We start from the raw sequence: 21847 nt of genomic DNA on the forward strand, positions 1-21847 counted from the left end.
GAAGTTTATAGTGATAAATACCTACAATAAAAAAGATTTCAAATAAACAGCCTAACTTTACACCTCAAGGAACTTGGAAAAGAAAAACAAACTAAGCCCAGAGTTAGCTGAAGGAAGGAGATAACAAAGATCGTTTCAGGACTAAATGAAGTAGAGAATAGAAAAACAATAAAAAGGTGAACAAAACCAAATAAAGATGTAAATAAAATTTAAAAAGATATTATAGCCAATATCACAGAAATATGAAGGATCATAAGAGAATACTATGAACAAGTATACAACAACATATTAGACAACCTTGAAGAAGTGGATACATTCCTAGAATCATATAATCTACCAAGACTGATTTAGGAAGAAATAGAAAGTCTAAACAGACCAGTAATGAGAAGGAGATTGGACCCATAATCAAAAATATTTCCAAACAAAGAAAAGTCCCAGAGTAGATGATTTCACAACTAAATTCTGCCAAACATTTCAAGATGAACTAATGCCAATCCTTCTCAAACTCTTCCAAAAAATTGTGGAGGAAAGAACACTCCCAAACTCATTTTATAATGCCCAAACCAGAAAAGGATGCTACAAGAAAAGAAAACTATAGGCCAATATCCCAGGTGACCATAGATGCAAAAATTGTCAACAAAATACTAGCAAACCAAATTCAATAGCACATTAAAAGGATCATGCATATTATCAGGTAGGATTTATCCCTGGGATGCAAGGTTGTTTCAACATATGCAAATCAATAAATGTGATACACCAGCTTAACAGAATGAAAAACAAAATTCATATGATCATTCCAATAGATGCAGAAGAAGCATTAGACAAAATTCAACTTCCTTTCATGATAAAACTCTCAACAAATTGGGTGTAGAAGGAACATAGCTCAACATAATAAAGGTTGTATGTGACAAACCCACAGCTATTATCATACTCAATAGTGAAATGTTAAATGCTTTCCTGCTAAGATCATGAACAAGACAGGGATGCCCACTCTCACCACTCCAGTTCAACTTAGTACTGGAACAATTTTTTTAAGCTTATTTATTATTTAGTAATCTCTACACCCAATGTGGGATTTGAACTCCTGACCTCAGGAACAAGAGTTGTATGCTCTTCTAACTGAGCCAGCCAGGTGCCCCAGTAGTGAGACTTCTAACCAGAATAGTCAGGCAAGATAAAGAAATAAAAGGCATCCAAATAGGAAGGGAAGAAGTAAAATTGTCTCTATTTTCTGGTTACATGATCTTATATACAGAAAATCCTAAAGACTCCATCAGAAAACTGTTAGAATTAATCAAATTGATTAAAGTTTCAGGATACAAAAATCAACATACAAAAATCAATTACATTTCTATATGAGAACAGTGAGCTATCTGACAAAGGAAGAAAACAGTCTCATTTACAATCACATCTAAACACAACATCACATCACCCAAGGAAGTGAAAGATCTACACACACACGCACACACACACACACACACACACACGCAATGATATTGATGAAAGAAACTGAAGAAGATACAAATAGATGGGAAGATATATTTTGTTCATGGATCAGAAGAGTTAATAATGTTAAAATGTCCATACTACACAGAGCCATGTCTAGATTCAATGGAATCTCTATCAAAATTCCAAATTCTAATAGAAAACCAATCCTAAAATTTATATGGAACCACCAAAGACCCCAAATAGCCAAACAAAAAATGGTGGAGGCATTATTCTGATTCCAAACTGCATTTCAAAGCTATAGTAATCAAAACAGTATGATACTGGCACATAGACAAATAGAACAGAATTGAGGGTCCAGAAATAATCCCACACATAACACAGTGAGTTTATATTTGGCCAAGGAGCCAAAAATACTCAATGGGGAAAGATAATCTCCTCAATAAATAGTGTTGGATAATAACATGCCAAAGAATGAAATTGGACCCCTGTCCTACACCACTCACAAAAATTAACTCGAAATTGATTAAAGACTTCAACGTAAAATCATAAAACTTGAAGAAAATATAGGAAAAAACTTCTTGACATTGGTCTTGGCAACGATTTTTTGGATATGACACCAACAGCATAAACAACAAAACCAAAAATCAGTAAGTGGGACTACATCAAACTAAAAAGCTTTTGCACAGCAAAGGAAACCATCAACAAAATGAAAAGCCAACCTGTGGAATAAGAGAAAATATTGCAAAGCAGCATGTATCAGATAAGAGGTTAATATCCAAAATACATACAGAAGTTATACAACTCAAAGCAGAAAAAAAAATCTGATTAAAAAAATAGACAAAGGGCTTGCATTAGACATTTTTTTTCACAGAAGACGTACAGATGGTCAATAAATACATAAAAGGTGCTCAACCTCAGGGAAATGCAAATCAAAGCCAACCATGTCGCATAACATCTGTTAGAATGGTTAACAAAAATATGAAATAACAAGTGTTGGTGAGGATGTGGAGACAGGGAGCCCTTCTGCACTGTGGGTAGGAATGTGAGCTGGTTCTGTCACTATGTCACTATGGAGATTCCTCAAAAAATTAAAAATAGAACTACTGTATGATCTAGAAGTCCCACTTGTGTGTATATATAGAGAGGAAATGCCAACAGAATATTGAAGTGATATCTGCACTCCTATATCCATTGTGTCATTATTCATGATAGGCAAGAAAGCAACCTAAATGTCCATCTGTAGATGGCAGGTTGATAAATGTGGTTTGTATATACAATGGAATATTATTCAGCCTTTATAAAGAAGGATATCCTGCTGTTTGTGACAACATGGATGAAACTGGATACTATGCTAAGTGAAATAAGCTAGACACAGAAAGACAAATGTAATCTAAAATATTCAAACTTAGGGCACCTGGGGTGGCTCAGTCAGTTGGGCATCTGACTCTTGATTTCAGCTCAGGTCATGATTTCATGGTTCATGAGATTAAGCCCCGTGTCAGGTTCTATGCTGACAGTGTGGAGCCTGCTTCAGATTCTCTCTCTCCCTCTGCCTCTCCCCTGCTCATGCTTGCTCTCAAAATAAATAAACTTAAAAAAAATAAAATAAAATACTCAGACTTATAACAGTGGAGTAGAATGGTGGTTGCCGGAGGCTGAAGGGAGGGGAAAATGGGAGGTGATGGTACAAAATTTTAGTTATGCAAGATAAGTTTTGGAGATCTATTATATAGCACAGTGCCTGTAGCTAACAATATTCTATCATATACTTACAATTTGCTAAGAGGGTCAAATATCATATGAAGTGTTCTTACCATGAGAAAATGATAATAATAAAGGGGGTGGGAAGATAACTTGAAGGTGATGGATATGTTTATGCCCTTGATGGTGGTGGTTTCATGAGTGATACTTATTCCCAAACTCATTGAGTTGTATACATTAACTGTACACATCTTTTCACATGCCAATCATATTTCAGTAAAATGGTTTTAAAAAACCCACCCAGAACCCTGAATGGGTCATAAATGTGTGATCTAAAGGAAATGTATCTGCAGGTTGACACAGTGGGGCCCCCCAGTGTGAGACCACCAGTTTATGGATAATAGATTGAAAATCAAAAGCATGGAAGTTGGACGGATGGCCAAAGGGAGGGTAGGGCCCTGTGCCTGCAGTTGGGGGATCTGAACGAGGTCCTGAAGGAAGAAGGGGAGTTTGCCAGATGGCCAAGGTGAGAAGGCCTAGCTGTGAGTGCTGTATTGGAAGGAGGGGCTGTCCCGGCCACTGGTGTGAGGTGTGCGAGTTAGGGACTGGGGGTGGGGGTGGGGGCAGTGGGAAGCTGAGAATTTTGGATGCCACAGTACAGAGCAGCCTGAATCCTGACAGGGACAGGGGTCCAGGGACGGCTTTCCAGCACGGGGAGGGGGGAGGCGGCTACAGCCGGTCTTGGGGGAGACAGCAGTCCAGCAGTCTGGGCCGGTGACTGATGTAGGTATAGGTATGGGTAGATGGTGGGGGATGGGGACCGTGGCCGGCCTCAGAGCTGCATGCTGTGTCCGTGGCTTGCACCACTGGGCAGCGTGCACTGTGGTCAGCGTGTGTTTCACAAGGGAAGCTGGAATAGTCCAGTTTTGAGACCTGAAATCTCATCATTTTGAGGGTCGGGTTCAGAACTTTTGAAAATACTGTTTTGGTCTATCTGGCCATGTCTGCAGCAGATGTAGTCCCCAGTTGACAGTTTTGGCCTTTGTCTTGGCTTTTGGGCTTCTGGGGGGAGGGCGTGGGGGTGACTCAGACTCATGCAGACTCACCACCCTCCAGGGCTCTGGCCTCAGTGACTAGAAGTGGAGACTCTGGGCAGATGAGACTTCTGGGGTCACGTGTGTGTGCCCCCACCCCGGCCTGGGGTTCAAGCCTGACACCTAGCTGGGGTGCTGGGCAGGGTCCCTCTGGTCCTATCAGTCTGGTGGGAGGTTCTTCCCTCTGGGACCCCTCCTTGGTCTGTCTGCTGTGCTCTGGGAATTTGAACCATTTCATTTTTGCCCCACAGGCTGGCCTGATCCGTATGGAAGAGGAGGAGTTCTTCATCGAGCCCTTGGAGAAGGGGCTAGCAGCTGAGGAGGCTGAGCAGGGCCGTGTGCATGTGGTGTATCGCCGGCCACCCACTCCCAGATCCCCTACTCTGGGGGGGCCACAGGCCCTGGACACAGGTAAGGCTGCTTGGTAAGCCCTGGTTGTGTCCCCAGGGACCCAGGCACCCCTTCTGCAGGCCTGGTCCCAGGCTGAGCGTGAGCTCTGCTCTCACTGACCACATGGCATGGTGGGAGTACTGGGGTGCTGGGCGGGGGGCTCTGCTGTGGCTGCACATGGGCCACAACCAGCAAGTGTCAGGGAGCCGGGGAAGCACAGACTAGGCCTGCACTTGGGCCCGAGTTCGGTGCCCATGTCTGAGCCTGTTTCTCTGAAGAAGATATCTGCTGGCCCCAGACAGCCTCTCCTTCCTTCTGTGTGGTCCACTTTCCCTGCAATGATGATTGACTGCCCCTTCCAGGCCACTCCCAGAGAAGGGTCCTGAGCTCTCTTTAGGCCCCATTTGGACCTTGCTTCCTCTGGTAGATAGCCAGATGCCGCGAGGGGAGGGGAGGGCATGACGAAGACCCCAGAAGTGCTCCCAGCAGCTTCGGCAGCCTGTACACAGACTCAGATCATTTTTTTTTCTTTCTTTTTCAACTTGGAACCAAGGTGCTCTCTGGGCCCAGGAGCATGGAAGGAGCTTCTGGATGGGCATGGTGACAGCTGCTGGCTGTAGCCCCTCAGACCCTTCAAGGAGTCTTGGCCTACCTCTAGCCCAAACCTCCCCTCTCTTCTTGGGATCTTGGGTGCTGGGTTGCAGCAAGGCCAGGTTGGGGTCTGACCATGGTCCTAGCAGGTCTCACGGTCCTCAGGGCCCCAGGGACCAGATAAGGCTGCCTTGCCTGTGCCTAGGCTAGGCTCAGCCCCCAGCCTCTGGTCCTGATGGACCCCTGGCTGCAGGATGGTCAGGGCAGCTGGGCCTTAGGTCAGGCTCATCTGCATGTGTACAGAGAGCCCTGAAGGCCCCACTGGGCCAGCCCATCCATGCTGTGATTTGCCGAGACACTCCCATCACCCGAAGCCGCCCAGGCTCATTTATTTCAGGTCTCTCTGACTGCCCAGCTTGACAGATAAATTGGGCGCAGGCTGGCAGGGCACCATTCTAATTTCAAGGAGTGGCAACAGATACCTTTGCAAAGCAATTGTTCCGTCAGGAAGCTCAGCGCTCTCTGGAGCTGATCAATACTTTGGGCGGACCCTTTTTCCCAGGTGATGAATTGCTGTCTGCCATGCCTTCTTCAGGCTCAGCCTTCCTGCCTCTTTCCTACCCATGGGCTTCTCCGCAGGGGGAGGAATGGAGAATGACCCCAGAGCGTGAGCATAAGAGTGAAAATAGGGCAGGCGAAATGCCCCGGACCAGGGATAAGGGACTATACTGGCCAGCTGTCCTTGGGCAAGTTGGGCCTCTCTCTGTCCAGTGGGATCAGAAGGGCCTGTGTCTCAGAGAGCTGAGGGCTTTCGGCTTGATGCTTCTGGGCTCTGCTCAGTCTAGGTGAGGTAGAGCCTGCAAAGAGGGGCTGTCAGGTGCTCTGGGCTCGCTCCAATCCCAGATTCCATGTGGTGCCTATCTCCTGAATGTGGCAGCCTTCCCCCTTGGCCTTGCCGGCTTTGCCTTATTTTCTGGGCTTCTGTTGGTCTTTTGGTACCTTCTGTTAAATCCGTCCTCCCTTCCCGCCACCTATTGTTAGAACTCAGGATGCAGGAAAGGAATTTCAAACTACAAACAAACCTAGAAACCAGTGGCCTTAGAAGATGCTGGGAAAAGCTGGCTTCATGGGTTGGAGGCTGAGATTGTGCTAGAAGGTGGTGGGGTGTGGTGAAGGTATTCCAGCCTGGACCTTAGACCTCAGGCCTGGGCTTTGTGTGTGTAGGCTCCAGGCTGTGGGGCTGTGGGTGGTTGGTCCAGGCCCGGGGTCTGGGGCCAAGTCCCCTTTCAGTCATGTCCATGCCCAGTGTCAGCACGACCCTGTGCGGGTGACTTGGTCCACCCACACAGTGAGAGTACATTTCTCACCGGATGTGCCTGATTGTTCCCACTCACTCAGGACTGAGGCCCACTCACTGGCTGGAGGGGGTCCAGAAGCAAGTTATGCTGGGGCTGGGCTGAGGGCCCACGGTGAACTTAGTCCAGCTTTCCATTAGCCTGGGCCTTGTCCAGGCCCATAGTGTGTGTGTGCGCGCGTGTGTGTAAGCCAGGGGATCCTTTCTTCTAGTGAATTCTGATGGGGACTCTGATATATCAGTGTGGCTGTGGCTGAAACAAGCAGGAGGTGCTGACTTGAGGCTTCCCCCTCACCTCCCTACCTCTCCCAAGGCAACTTCTGGAAGCAGGTTTGAAGCTCCCATGATGGGCCATGCATATGATAGGTTCTCTGGGGAAGGGAAAATACCTGTTCTGGGTCTTCCAGTCTGGGGGGGGGGTGGTGGCATCTGACTGGGTGTGGGGTTGGGGGTAGGGGTGCCTATTGGGGGTGGGTAGGTGTGTCCCACACAGCCCTTCCCGGGTGCTGAGACACACTGTCCTGTTTTCTCTGAGCACCTAACAGCCTTCCTGGGGTGCTCTCAGGAGGTCACCCAGCCTCAGAGAATTGTTATCACGAATAGTCTCCATCATCTGAGGTCAGTTGCTGGGCTGCAGACTACCCAGGGAAGAAGGATGGAAAGTGAAGGTGTTCACATGTCTTGCCAGACTCAGGCCAGGGTCTGGCATGTGCTCAGAGCAGCTTAGCATATAATAGTGTTGCCCTTGGGCCCTGGAAGAGGGTATTAGGGTGAACAAAGGCTTGAGAGAGAGGAGGGGGGACCTCTTCTCTCCTGATTGCCCTACATACGTTGCAGAAGTGTTTCTGCTCAGCCCTGCTGGACCCAGGAGCCCAGAAGGGGCAGGAGGGCAGAGCTGAGGCCAGGGGGCCAGGGCGGCCTTTTGGGGACAGGTGGCGGAGGCATTTCCAGGCCTCCTCTGTGCCAGGCCTCACTCGTGTGCACCTGGCCTCATTCTCTGTCCCTGCCCTGAGCCAGCCCTGTGTCTGGGAGAGTATGTTGCTGGGGGGACTATATAACATCAGCCTTTTTGGTTTTTGTGAGCCTTTACGGGTGTGTGCATGCACTTTTGCACTTAGGCACATACGTGGATGGGGTCCCACTCTGAGTTCCGGGCCTACGCCTGAGCCCTGCCCTGACTGCCATCTGTCAACTCTGTCTGGGGCTGTGGAGGGGGAGCCAGGGCCAGCGGGTGTGGGAAGAGGAGCCCCAGTCTGGGCCGGAAGCCCTGCCTAGTACTTGAGCCGGTGACCCTGGCACGTCACTCCCTCCTACTCTCTGGCTACCGCGACATACTGCCGCCAACTGGGTCGCTTAAAACAGCTGCAGTGCGTTATCCTCTCCCAGTTCTGGAAGGCGCAAGTCCGACAGGAGTATCGTCTCTGGGCAGAAACCAAGTGTCGGCAGGGCCATGCTCCTTCTGGAGGCTGCGGGGCGATCTGCTCCTGGTCTCGTCCAACTTCTGGTGGCTGCTGGGGTCCCTTGGCTTGTGGCCACATCACTCCAGTCTCTGCCTCTTGGTCACACTGCCTCTTCCCCTTCTGTGTGTGTGTTTAGTCTCCCTCTGCCTCCCTCTGGTAAGAGTGCATGTGATTGCATTAAGGGGCCCATCCAGATGATCCAGAAGGGTCTCCCCCCATCTCAAGGTCTGTCATCTAATCACATCTGCAAAGTCCCTTTTTGTCATATAAGGTAACATTCACAGGTCCTAGGAATCTTGGGGGCCACCAGTCAGCTTACAGAGGAAGTGAACCAGCCCTGTCGAGCAGGGCCATCTGTGCAGTGAATGGGATGCCCATCCTTAGAGGAGCAGGCACCCCTTGCTTCTTCTTGGGGCACAGTGCTCAGGCACAGCTCAGGCAGGGCCATTTCCCTCTGCCTCCGCCAGACTGTGGGGCCTGGAGAAGCTGGGCCGTTCTGTGGCCAGGCTGGCCCCAAGACCACGTGCACAAAGCTGGCCTTGCCACTGACACTAAGAGCCTGGTTGTCTGTGGGAGGCTGAAGATCCCCACAAGGTGGGAGAGATCCCTGGGTCATGAGCTGGGCATGTGGTCTCTCCGTCAGGCACATGGTGCCATTAGCAGAAAGCCCTGCCATCCCAAGACACAAGGCCAACAGGACCCAGTGGACAGTGTCAGTGAGGATAGTGGCAGAGGGTAAGGAAAACAGCAACACCCATCCTTGGCCTGACTTTCATTTCCCTCCTTTTGATATAAATGATCGACACAGGGGTGCCTGGGTGGCTCAGTCAGTGAAGTGTCCAACTTGGGCTCAGGTCATGATCTCATAGTTCACCGGTTTGAGCCCCACATCGGGCTCTGTGCTCACAGCTTGGAGCCTGGAACCTGCTTCCTATTTTGTGTCTCCCTCTGTCTCTGCCCCTCCCCTGCTCACACTCTGTCTCTCTCTCAAAAATAAACATGAAATAAGTTAAAAAAAACAAGCAATGACTGACACAGAGAATATGTCTCTACTAAAAGGCAAACAGTAGCGTGAATGTGGTGGCATGTGGCATCCAGCCATGGCCTCGTCGTGGGCACAGAGCTGACCGGAGGCCTCGTCCACAGGGTTAGCCCCTGCTTAGCTCCCCTGAGCATGACCTGGTGGAAGTGTGGCCCTGGGACAGTGATCCCCTTACTGTCAAGAGAATCCAGACATCAGAACTTTCATGTGAACTCTCATGATTTAAAAATATTGCTTCAAATTTCTAAAAAGCTCCGTATGAGCCAAATAGGACATGGCCTCCATTGGCCACCTGTGCTTATGAGATGCAGAGACGGAAGTGTCCTCTGTGCTTCTGTGGGGGGTGCTCTGCTAGGCCCCCTGCAGTCCCGGCACATGCCCTCAGGATGGAGGAGGGGCTTCATGCCCCTGCTAGGTGGGTGGTCTCTGTCCCACAGAACTGCCCATGGGCCACTCTGTCCTCCTGCCTGCTTTGCTCTAAGTCTTGGCTGAAGGAAGAGAAGTCAGACAGCTCAGTGCTCGTGACCTTGGCTGTTGCCTCCTCGGAAGCAGCCTGTGCCAAGCCTCTGCCCGCTGCTGTCAGGCTGCGGCATCCTCCCTGGCGGGCAGAGGAGGCATGCCGCCCTCGGGAGCGTTCTGCCCTCCTGCTGCCAAGGAAAGCCAGCGAGAGAGCACGGACAGGGTGCTGGCACTGTGTGCTCCTCCTAGTGGCTCCTCCACGTGGCCAGCCTGCAATCTCCATCCAGTGGCCCACAGTGGTTCCTCTGCTGACCCGCTGCGTATCTCCATCCATCACGGGACATTGCCTTAAGCACGGTAGGAGTTCCCCAGGCCTCTGAGGAGTAGGGAAGGGGCTGCCTCAGGAGTGAAGCTGGAGGTAGGAGTGCAGGGTCAGGAGCCGGGGCGCCAGGCTGATGCTACGAACTGGCAGGGCCTGCAGCCTGGAATGTTCCAGAGCATGGATGGCGTCCTGCAGGCAGTGGGAGGCCTCAGTAGGAAAGGAGTCTGAGATAGTTCTGTGTCACAGCCAGCCATCTGTGGTCCAGGTTGGAGGCAGGGAGTCCAGAGTGGGGTGCAACGGAGAGAGAGTGGAGTCCTGTCAGGACTGGCCATGGATGGGAGGTGGGCAAGGCTCCACTCAATAGTAGGTAGATGACCAGGCCAATCTCGGTGATGCAGTGAGTGTGAGGCATAAGGGAGAGGCTGAGGCCTGAAGGGGGTGTGGAGGGGGCCGCTAACTTGTTGGAGGCCAGATCGGGGAGGCTTTCCTCTCTGCGGTCTGTTTCCAGAGACACATTACCACAAGCTTGGTAGCTTAAAACAATACAGGTTTATTGTCTTATAGTTGTGGAGGCCAAAAATCCAAAACAGATCTTAAGGGGCTAAAACTAAGATGTCCATAAGGTTGGTTCCCTCTGGAGCATCAATGAGGAGAATCCCTTCCTAGCCTTTCCCAGCTTCTAATGTCCACTGGCATCCCTTGGCTGGTGGGCACATCACTCTGGTCTCTGCTCCCTTGGTCACTGATTCCTCTTCTGTAGTCAGGTCTCCCTGACACTTGTGATTACATTTGTCCCATTGGGGTAATCCTACCCATTTCAGGAGTCTTAATGTGATTAAGTTAAGGGTAAGTTGAGTCCTGCTAACCATATAAGATAACACTTACAGGGTCTGTGGATTAGGCTGTGGACATTCTGGGGCCATGATTCAGCTTCCATGATATCTAAATGTTAATGCCTGAGGTTCTGTCGGAGTGGGGAGAGAGGCCCTTGCCTGGCTTTGCACCCTGAACCCCAGGCCTGGCTGGTGTCTGGTGGCTTCTGTCTGTGTCCCCAACCTAGGCATCCCTGAGCCTCTTGCTGAAGCCCCACAGCCGGGTCTGGCCCTCATGGGTGGAGACCTGGGGGCTCTCATACCAGACTTGGCTTCATGCCCTGCCCAGCCAGCTCAGAGTTGCAGCTGAAAGCCTAGGGGCCTCCGAGCTTGATTCCCAGGGACCCTCATCTTCCCCTCCTCATTCCACCCCCCGGGGCTGTATCTGCAGTTCAGGGACCAGAGGAAACCCAAGGCAGTTGGCCTGGCTCCTGGAGGCATGTTTCAGAGTTGAGCACACCCTTGGCAGCGACCTCAGTGCTCCTGCTGCTCTGCGGCCAGCCCCCCTGGACGGCTGTAGGAGATGCCAGCGTGGTGATGTGGCTTCACGCCCGAGGGGTGGGCTGGGGTGGGCGCTGGGACAGCCGGGGCTGCACATTCTTGAGGCCTGGATATTTGTCTGGGGTCAAACTTGGAAGAGCGCCCCAGAGCTGTCGGCAAGCAGGGGCTGTGCTTGTTCCCCAGGCTCTACACACGGGGGCCCTGGCCAGTGGTGGGTTATGCAGTGGAGATTTGCTAGGTGTGGCCCTCGAGACACAGTGTGACTGGCACTCTGCCTGGGTGCCGTGGACAGCTCACGTGCTCAGCTGCTTTCCTCAGACATAAATTGAGCAGTCTCTGTGTCTCGGGCCTACTCTCCTCCCTCCCTCCCTCCTCCTGAGTTTGTGTGGAATTTTGTCCAGGGGTGGAGCCAGCCAAGTGATCGTGGCCCAGGAGAGATCTGATCTTTGCCGGAGCACCATGAACGATGATGAATGCGACTTGGAGATGGAGGCTTGGCCCTGGCCTGGGGGTGGCCCCAACTCAGGTGCAAGAGACAGTTCTCAGAGACAGGCCAGTGGTTCTCACAAGAGCCAGGCAGTTTGGTGTAGAAGTCAAGTGTATCCGCCTCACCTGTAAAATGGGTGCAATGGCACAGGGCGCATGGCACTTAAACAGCTTTGGCACGGCACCTGCTCCATCTTTGCTGTTACCCATTATTCCGATTCAGGCTGTTTGCTCAGGCTCTGTGGGTCCTCTGCCCTCACTGCCCCTTCTCCGTGGCTCTCTCTTCCACAGACACAATCAACTGCTGCTCCTTCTTTTCTTCCTTTATATTTGTATTGCGAATGTCCCCCAGAGAGGTAACCACGCCTGGTTTCCAGATAACACGCTGCTGGGGAGTTGAAGCTGTGTCTGCTCCAGGCGCGTCTGGAGTTTAATTAGCAAGAGCAGTGTGTCTGGGTGCCGCGTTGGCCGTGGGCTCCACATGGCCTGCTCTTTGCGGGTTCCTCAGCATAGCAGACTGGGATGTTTCTGGGAGAGACGTGATGTCTCCAGGGGCAACTTAACACGTCTGTGGCGTTTGTGCTTTAGATGTGCCAGCCGGCCTGCCTGGGGTGGGAACAGCTGGGCCTGAGTCTCCATGGGGACCCTGGTGAGCCTCTCTGCACACCTCAGGTACCCCCATGGGATGACTGCGAAGGAGGCATGGGCTCCTGTGTGCTGTGTCCACACAACGAGGGGCAGAGGGCAGGGTCCTAGGACATGGACCTCTTGGGGACGTGGAGGGGCCCAATGGCAAGTGAGAAGTGCTGGGTCCTAGTATCTGGGAGATTGGGCTGCAGAGACAGCTCCAGGGGTGCCCAAATGGGACAGGAGGCCCTTCCCCAGAAGAAGAAACTGGGTTTGAACCCAGGGTCTGAACTCTGTGGATTTGTACAAGGTGGAGGCCCCTAATCCCAGGCCCTGTTTCCTCTCAGAAATCTCTGCAGGGCTGTAGACACTTCAGCTAGCTCCATGCCTGAAGTGTTTTCTAGAAAAATTTCCAATTTTCCTTGACCCATTTCTCTTTGAAATTAATATTAAGCAGCACTGTGCACTTGGCCCTGAAGGAACTCTGAGCTGCGAAAAGGTCACACGATTAGATAGAAATGTTGGTGTCTGGCTCTCTCCCCCTCTCACGCTCAGGCTCCCCTCTCTCACTCTGTCTCCCCTCCTTTCTTGCACATGCACACTTGCTCACACATGTTTGGAATTCGGGCCAGCTTCTGGGGCTGGAGCTGGGGTGTCTCTCCCAGAGCTTCTGACTTGGCTCCCTCTGTCTGGACTCAGTCTTGGGGTGTGGGCTTCATCCCATGATGTGCAGCTGGAGCACCTCCTGGGGGGATGTCCAGGCAAAGTGAGGGGTACACCTGGGATGAGGTCAGGGCTCAGGTGAGAGGTTGCACAGGATTCAGGGCCAGGGCCAGGAGGGGAACATGGCCTTGAAGCGGGGCCTGCACAAGGAGGTGGATGGCACCGACCTGGGCTGGGGATGGACCAGGTACCTGGTGATGCTCCCCAGGCACAGGGGGAGCAGTGGGAATGACAGTTGTACTCCTGAAATGACAGACTCCTGAGATGGGACACTGAGGCTTAGAAGGGGCACCTTTGTTCTCTCATTCATTCATTCAGTCACTCAAGACATTCTTACTGTGCACCCACCTTGTTTCTGGGCCTGGATTGGGTGCTGGGGATATATCAGGGGATAAGCCAGAGGAAGTCCCTGCTCTTTCAGAGCTCACCAGCCCGCAGGGGACACACAGGGAGCAGAGGGGTAAATCATCCAATGGAGTAAAATCCAAGAGTAGGGTGGCGTGAGAGAGGGGGGTAAGGGAGGGAGCTACTTCAGGTGGGAGGCGAGGCAAACCTGGCTGGTGGGAAGGCCTGCCCCAGGAGGACTGCTCCAGACAGAGGGGATAGCAGGTGCAGAAGCACTGGGTGCTGGGCCTGGGGAAGTGGTGAGGGCTAGGTCTGTGCAGTTTGGTGCAAGGTGGGCCTTGTTCTCCCAGCTGTGGGAAGCCTTTGGAGGCTCTCAGTGGAGAGAATGGGAACAGGGAGGCCTGTGAGGCGTCCTGGGTGGTCCCCCCGGCCAGTGACAGATGGTGGGCAGATGGGTTCAGGGTGTGCCTTGAGGTAGAGCTCACGGGACGTGGGTGTAAAGGGAGGGGTCAAGGGCAGCTCCTGGCTCTTGAAAGGCCTGAGGGCCCTGGAAGGTGGCGGATGGTTGTAACCCAGCTGAGGCAGGGATCCTGGCAGAGGAGAGGCAGGTCAGGTGGCCCGGCCAAGTGCAGAAGCTAGAATTGGGGCCCATTCTCCCGACCTCTGGGCTGTACCCCTTCCACTGCTCCTGGCTGCCCTGGTTCAGATCAGGGAGGTTTCCTGGAACAGATGGTGCCAGCCATAGGCCAAGCCCATTTGGCTTCCAGACTCTGGGGTTGGGGGCGGGGACCCCAGACACAGCCCCACAGGTAGGCAGATTCTGGGTTATAAAGCTTCTCTTGCTCCTGGGGGCAGAGGCCCTGCTCTGTGGGACAGTGTTGCTGGTCACCGTGTACTGTCCAGGGTCCCCAAGGTTGTACATGTGTCCTTGCCTCTCTGACAAGCCACGTTTTTCTTTCCCACTCTGCCACTTTGGGGAGGGGCTCTGGATCTGCTAGGGTGGATGGAAGCTTGTGGGAGTGTTCAGGGCAGGCTGTCATCCAGCTGCTGTTTGAGACAGCAGTAATGCCCCTGCCTTTAGGACAACCTCTCTTGGTATTTGGGTTTGGGGACCTCCTGGCAGGGGGCCTTGGATTCCTCTCCTGTTGCTAACCCTGCTGGCCACAGACTGAGCCAGTCCTGATGCCCTGGAGCCCTGGCTCTGAGCAGCTGTTAAGAAGTACTTGCAGAGTGACTGAAATAATCATGGAGTCCAAGTGCACATGGGGCAGGGCCAGACTGGTTTCCTACTGCAGCTCCCCCCGTCTCCAAATCCTCACCAGCACAGGGGCTTCGCTGACCGATATTTTGCTGATCTGGCAGGGGAAGCAGTGCTGCTCTTTGCTTTCGTTTGTGCTTCTCTGATGGCCAGAGAGGTTGAATGATCTCCCAGAGTGTGATTGCTTTGTGTGTCTCCTCTTCCTGTTTAAGTCCTTTGTGCGTTCACCTCCTGGGGTCTTACATATTGGGATAAGCCCTTTATCTGCTTATCGACTTTCTGTCACGTTTGATACAAGCCTCTCCCCCCAGGCTCTGGTTCCCCTTTTCTTTTCGGTTTTATTTATTTTCATTGCACAAAAGCCAGTCTTTCCAGAGCCCAGTCTGTGAGTGATTCTTCTCCTGTCCCTGGAGCTGTGTTGGTGGCTCAGGGACATGTGTTTATCGAGGCCTATGGGAGGACAGCCTCACCTATGCAGGCATTCACCAGGGCACTGCAGGCACATCATCTCTGGACTCGTGCAAAGACCCCGTGGGCTTGGTTGTGCCCACTTTACGGATGAGGAACCTGACATAGCCACACAGCTGGTAAGTTGTGAGAGCCACAGTTGAAGGCGGGCTGTCAGCCCCCACGTGTGGCAGGGAGGAACAAGCTAGGACCCATGGCTGCCTGGCTTCCTGTGTGGCATCTCCTTTCCACCCTCAGAGCTCCCCACCTGAAGTCTGTCCGTCTTTGGGAAGCATGCAGAAACTGAAGCCCAGTGAGGGTGTGAAGAAGTATCTCATGTCACCTGTCTTATTAGCTGCGGGGAGAATTTTCTGCTTGCTGCTGAATTCCTGGCATTGGGTAGAGTGTCTGCCACACAGTTGGCATCTGAATATCTATGAACAGAAAATGAATGTGGCTGCCCTCGAGGCCTGGCCACACGGTCCTCATTCCTAGGGAAGTGGTTGGTCCTGGTAGGTATTTGAGGGCTTGCTACTGAAGCCCAATTTTATTACTGCAACTTATACTCCCTGCGCTGAGGATTCTTGGGTTTGTGCCGGTGGAATGTTGCCGGGGCCAAGGTTGCCCTGGGACGTCAGGTGGCCCTGGGCCTTTGCTGCTGCACTGGGGAGACTAGCTGGGGACAGCAGTGCTCTTCGGGCAGGGGAAGGCCTGCTGCACTGCCCCCAGTGTCCTCTGGCTAGCATTCACTGTGTCATTGTCTTTGAACATGAAGTGCCCTGTGGAAACCATATCCTTTGTTCGCTTACTCATTCAATCCATTCACCAGATCTTTACAGATGGCCCACGCAGGGCCCGGCAATGGGCCAGGCTCTGGGACTCTGGGAGCCAGACAGACATAGCCCCCTCACATCCCCACCCCCTACCCTCACACAGCTTGTGGTGACCCGGGAGGTCCCCAAAGGCCTGTGCAGTTAGAAATGATGGGAAATGCCGTAAACTGACCACAGTGACTGGGAGGTGGAGCCACATCTGAAGTGTGGGTTGTAGTTCACTGGGAGAGGAGAGGGGCGGAGGCAGCAGGGGTGAGTGCAGTGCCCTGAGGGGAGTGCCTTTTGGAGGTGCAGTAGGAGGGGCCTGAGGGGCTGATGGGGATGGGTCCTGTGGCCCAGTCTTAGAGGGTGGGGTGGTGCCTGGTGTAAGTGGAGAAGCAGTGTGGCCTGGTTCCGTGGCAGGGCAGGGACGGGGGAGGAGGAGGAACATGCAGGGAGCCCTGAGGAGGCCACTGATGTGGCCCCAGAGAGAGACTGGGGTCTGGACCCAGTTGGCTGGGGATCAGAGAGGATGCAACATGGAGCCATAGAGCCGCAGGAATGTTGGGGATCCTGGTAGGTGATCTTCACAGTGGCCAGAGGGGAATGCTGCCCGCCAGAAAGTACCACATTCCCATCCAGGCCTGCCCCAAGGTCAGGGAGGAGCCAGAACCACAGCTCCTAGGCAGGCACCTCCCATACTCCCTGCCCCCACCTTGGCCTGCAGACCCAGCAAGGCAGCACTTGCCAGAATCCTCTCTTTGCTGGGGCCCAGGCCTGGGAGGTATCTGTGGGTCTGGGTTGTTTTTTTTTTTTTTTTTTTTTTTTTAGGCTTCTATCCAGAGCTCTCTGGACTCGTGTTTGGGATGGGTTAAAACGCCATCTGCAGATTCCTCGCTGGAAGTTTCTTTGGTGATTTCGGGGTCTCCAGGGTGTGCTGTGGGGCTAGTGTTCACCCTCTATCCTCAGTGCTTTTAGGGTTCACAGGATGGGGCCAGCACTGGTCAGGTGTGGGAGGACACGTGCACTTGGCAGGTGATGGAGTTAGGGCAACAAAGAGCTGAGGCACTGGGCCAGCGTGGGTGGGCTAAGGACCAAGAGCCGCCCTGAGATCCCCAGACCACAGGCACGAGTCCTCAGTGGGACACAGAAGTTCGAGATGAGCCAAGTTCAGTTAAGGTTGTTTGGGTTGGGGGGCTCAGAGGGGCTCAGGTTATAGGCAAGGAGAATGAGGGCCTGCTAGTCCCCTCCCCCCAACACAGAGCTGCAGGCTGGAGGTTGTGCCTTGGGTGTGGGAATCTGTGTCCAGTGCCAAGGTTCAGGAGGTGCAGACCCCTAGAGGGGTCAGAGCCCTCTAGGACAGTAGCTTGTGTCCCTGTGACCTTGCCCAGAGTCTCAGGTGTCCACTGAGGGTAGTGAGGGGCACAGTTCTGCAGGGTAGGGCTGGATGGGCAGCATAGGAAGAGGTGGGCTGGCATGGGGACATAGGCCACCTTGGGGTCAGTGGCAGGAGGGCTTCTGATTTCTCAGAAGCCGGAAATTGTGATTTTATGTAAAACCTCTTCATTTCCAAATGTTGGCAGCTGATTCAAAAATTTCAAAAGCTGCATATGGGTCAAGCAGGTCCCCGGTGGTGGTGGGTGCAAGAGTCACGGGGTGGCTTCAGTGCCCAGAACCTGAGCCCATAGCATTCCCGCAGCGGCTGGGTCGGAGCTCTCAGTGCAGCCAGTGCTGCGTCGGAGTTGAAATGCACTTCAGAGGAATTTTTATTTTCATTTTGGGAACGTCACAAGGGACTGTTCCAGCGGTTCTGTCTCTGTGAGGAGAGATCTGCGGTCACTGTGTTTTTCTTGGAGGCCTTTGGGGGAGCCCATCTGCAGAGCATTAGTGGGAGAGGGGTGTGGTAAGGGGAGGCTCCATCTAGGCCTCCAGACAGAACCTGGGCGGGGTGGCTGTTTGGTTAGGATCAGCCCCCAAGCCCCTGAAGATGGCCCCCCCTCCTCACCAAGCACTAGGGCAGCCCCAACCCACGGATCAGGCCGGACAGGGCTGGGTGGACAGACCTCGTGGTTGTCACATCTGGCAGTGAGTCCCAGGGGCCTGGGGTTCTGCTTCTCTGGCATGTGTGCCCATTGTCAAGGCCTCTGCAGCTTGGGGAGCAAATGGTCAATTGTAGGTGCAAGAGGCTTATGGTCAGATGACCATGTTCCTTTGTTCTGGGCAATATCCCAGGAGCTGCTTACATCCTTGGCTTTCATCACCAGTAGGACAAAACAGGATCTGGATTTGTCCCAGGGCCTTAGACGGGGAGGGGCTCAGGGTCTTCATGCCCAGAAGAGGCCAGCACTGTAGGACCCTCAGTTTAGGTCCTTGGTGATGAAGGCTGACCTCTTTCTTGGTGTCTCAGTGTTTCTTAGTGTCTCTTGCCTGGAACGTGTGGGTGCTCCCCAAGGGCTGTGGGTGCTCAGGGAGTTGAGGGAGCCAGGGGACTCAGCGTGGCCCTGGCTTGCTGGTCCCTGCTCTGGCCCAGCCTCAGTTTCCTTATTTGTAAAACTGGGGGCATTGGACTAAAGCCAGGCCTCATGCAGAGGCTCTCAGGCAATCTCCACTCCCCCACCCCTTGTTGCATTTCACTCACACGTTGTCTTCCAAACTGTGAGTATATGCTTGAAAGTCAAGAGGTTTCACATTAAAACCTCAATTTTCAGTTTCGCAGAAAGATCTGAAGGCTTAGAAACCCTGGGCCTGTTCCTGGAGACAGTATTTAGTGGGAAGCATCATGCCTCTTCTGGGTGGGGCACACAGCCCCCTTTTCCCCACTGGTTCCCATCTGGGCCACCTACTCATTCTGGCCCTACCTGCCCTGGTTGTCAACAGAGTGAGGCTCTGAGGCAAAGATGACTTCTGGTGGATAGTTACACTTTTCCAAACTCTTTCTGTTTCTCTCTCTCTCTTTCTCTGTCTCTCTCTCTCTTTCTCTGTCTCTCTCTCTCTCTCTCTCTCTCTCTCTCTCTCACACACACACACACACATGCATTATGCACAGACACATACATGCACATGTGTGCACATGTGCACAGAGCAGACATATCTATGTCTTCATGGAATGAACTGTGGAGTTTCCCTGGACTGGATGCATCCTGGACATGTCCTGCTACCCTGGGCCTTGAAGGTGGCCTTGGGCTCATAGAGCTCTGTGGGTCACCCTGACACTGTGGCCCTTCTCAGTGGATTCCAGGACCCTTGCCTTTGTGGTTCAAGAGAAGGATCACAAGGCCACACAATCTGCAACCTGGGGGCTTGCTCTGGACCAAGGTGGCCTCTGGGCTTTCTACCTGGGTGAAAGGCACCTATGTTCCCACCTGAGCTCACCTCCTGCCTCTTGATAGGAGGTGGGGTGGGCTCCATTTTCACCGTCTTAGGAGATGGTCCTACCTCAGGGCTTTGCTGACCTCCTCTGAGCCAGGGTCTAACTGGATTTCAGAAGAGGGAGCAGAAGTGAGGGAATCCTGAGGCTGAACGGTAGAAGGGCCTGGCTTTACCAATGGAGGGACACAGGGAAGATGCAGGATAAGATTGGTCTAAATCCAATCTGCCCTCAGTGCAGAGGCCACACATTGGCTGCCTCAGCCCTATCCAGTCTCCCCAGCCTCAGAACCACACCCAAACTCCCCCTGGAGGAACAAGTGGATATGGTCTTGGTCAGACACCCCCAGGCCCCAAATCCAGGCCCAATTCTGAGCCATTGAGCAGAACCCTCTTCCCTCCTCAGGTTTTTGTGGCGTCCTGTCTGGTCTCCCTGAGTTACTGTGGGTTCTAAATTTGTGGGGGGGGGGGCTGCAGGCCTGGCAGAGGCTGGGTACACACCAGCTCAATTCAAGTTTGAATCTCCCCCTCTCCTGATGGGCTCCTTCTCTTGCCCTACTTCCGTGCCTGGCCTTGGCATTGCTGGTCCCTGAAGGAAGTTGTCCTATACTGTTATCTTTAGCTCCCCCTCACCCTCTAGAGCTGATCTGAGGACAAGCCTGACTAATTCTACCTTGAAATGCCTAGAAATGATACTGCCACCACCCCCATCCCTGACTTAGTTGTCTGACTCAGTTGCTGTGGATGCAAGGATTCACTTTCCAATGTTAGAATCCATTCATTCACTCATTCACTCATCCATTCATTCATTTTTCATCATTCATCCACTCACGCATCCATTCATTCATTCATCTACTCATCCATCATCCATCTGTCTGTTAGTCCATGCATGCATCCATTCATCCATCCATTTCATTCATCCATTTATTCACTTGTCTACTCATTCATCCATCAATCCATCTGTCCATTAATCCCTCCATCCCTCCCTCCCTCCATCCATCCCTCCATCCATCCCTCCATCCATTTCACTCATCCATTTATCCACTCATCTACCCATCCCTCCCTCCCTCCCTCCCTCCCTCCATCCCTCCATCCATCCATGCATCCGTCCATCCATTTCACTCATCCATTTATTCATTCATCTATCCATCCATCCATTCATCTGTCCATTCATCCCTTTATCCATCCATCCATCCATCCATCCATCCCTCCTTCCCTCCATCCATCCATTCATCCATCCAACAATTGTTGCGAGTGCCCTGTTGTCAGCCCTATGCTGGGTGTTGAGCATGTACAGTTTGATCTGTGCCCCTGAGGAGTCCCTGTTATGGGGAGAGGCAGATAAGAAGATGAAACATGACAAGTGCCACTAATATGCTGTTGCCTTGGTCGGGTGAGCTCCAGGGAGCTTGTCAGAGTAAGACTGCTCTAGCCTGGCCTCAAAGCCCAGTAGTAGCTCTGGGACTCCAGGGAAGATGGCAGGGCACCTGGAAAAATTCAGGCTCCTCCTTCTGCCTCTCTGTGCATGTTTTCCTCAACAGAAAAGCAGAGATGAGGGGTTTCCACCTGGTTGGGTTCTGGGATAGGATCAGAGCCCATCAAACCTGTGAAGAGCCCTACATCGGCCTGATATGTGCTAAATAAAGACGTGTTGTCCTGAGTGGATGGGGCAATCCCGCGTCGGGTCTCCCCATGACCTCTCCCATCCTTGCACCTTGTCTGCTGTCCCTCCCTCCCAGGGGCCACAGCCTCCAGGCATTGCACCTGTCCTTCACTCTCCTGATCGCTGCTGGGTTCACATGATGTGGAAAAGCAAGGCTTCCTCAGAGAATTCTCAAAGCTTGTGCACCGGTCCACCTTTACTCCTTCCCAGGAGCTGCTGCTCACACCACATTTCTTTAGCAGATGTTTGCCGGACTGCTGTCCTGTGCCCATCGCAGGTGAACAGACCAGCCAGTCTGTCCTCCTGCCTTGCCAGGTCAGGCATGGGAAGCAGACACAGCATGGGGCAATGGGTCTTGAAGTAGAGGGGGCAGTGAGGTCTCCGAGGTGTTCATTGATTCTGCCTGCTGCACCAGGACAGGCATCCTGGAGGAGGTGGTCCTGAAAGACAGGGCTGCAGAGCCTCTCCTCAGAGCCTTCTCTGTGCACCTGGGGCCTTCCAAGCTGGGCAGAAGATGAGAACTGCCAGCCACAGGCTTTGTCAGACGTCATGGTGTGTTTTTCTCGTGCAGTGGCACAAAACAAGTTGAACAAATTTAACTATTATTTAAGAGGATTTGTACACATGTGTGGATTGCAGCTTTCCCTGAGAAGTCAGGGCCCTCAGCAGTACACGGCCTGCACTGCTCTCCCTCGCAGCCCCAGTGGGTGGAAGGGCCCTGGGTGGAGGGACATGGGCTTCTCTTTACGTCTCCACCATCTCGTTGCCTCCTCAGCCTGGAGCCTGGGGTTTGGGATCCTTCATCATTGTGCCCTGTTGTCTTTCTTTTAGCTAAAATATATCTCTTTGCATTCTTGGCTTTATTACAAGTTGATGTAAGACAGC

The 21847-nt window shown here is 52.6% G+C and overlaps 1 protein-coding gene across 1 annotated transcript in view; it reads left to right on the plus strand.

Moving 5' to 3' along the window:
- ADAMTS2 (ADAM metallopeptidase with thrombospondin type 1 motif 2) overlaps window positions 1–21847 on the plus strand; it is a 245032-nt gene that overhangs the window by 74464 nt on the left and 148721 nt on the right. Inside the window, exon 3 of the mRNA XM_047083060.1 lies at window positions 4496–4655. Within this exon, the coding sequence (XP_046939016.1) occupies window positions 4496–4655 (160 nt within the window). The remainder of the gene's footprint in view (window positions 1–4495; window positions 4656–21847) is intronic.

This window comes from Lynx rufus, unplaced genomic scaffold (genome assembly GCF_022079265.1).
Source record: "Lynx rufus isolate CCGP_SWC_20201006 ecotype Redwood Valley unplaced genomic scaffold, mLynRuf1.p SCAF_1, whole genome shotgun sequence".
NCBI lineage: Eukaryota > Metazoa > Chordata > Mammalia > Carnivora > Felidae > Lynx > Lynx rufus.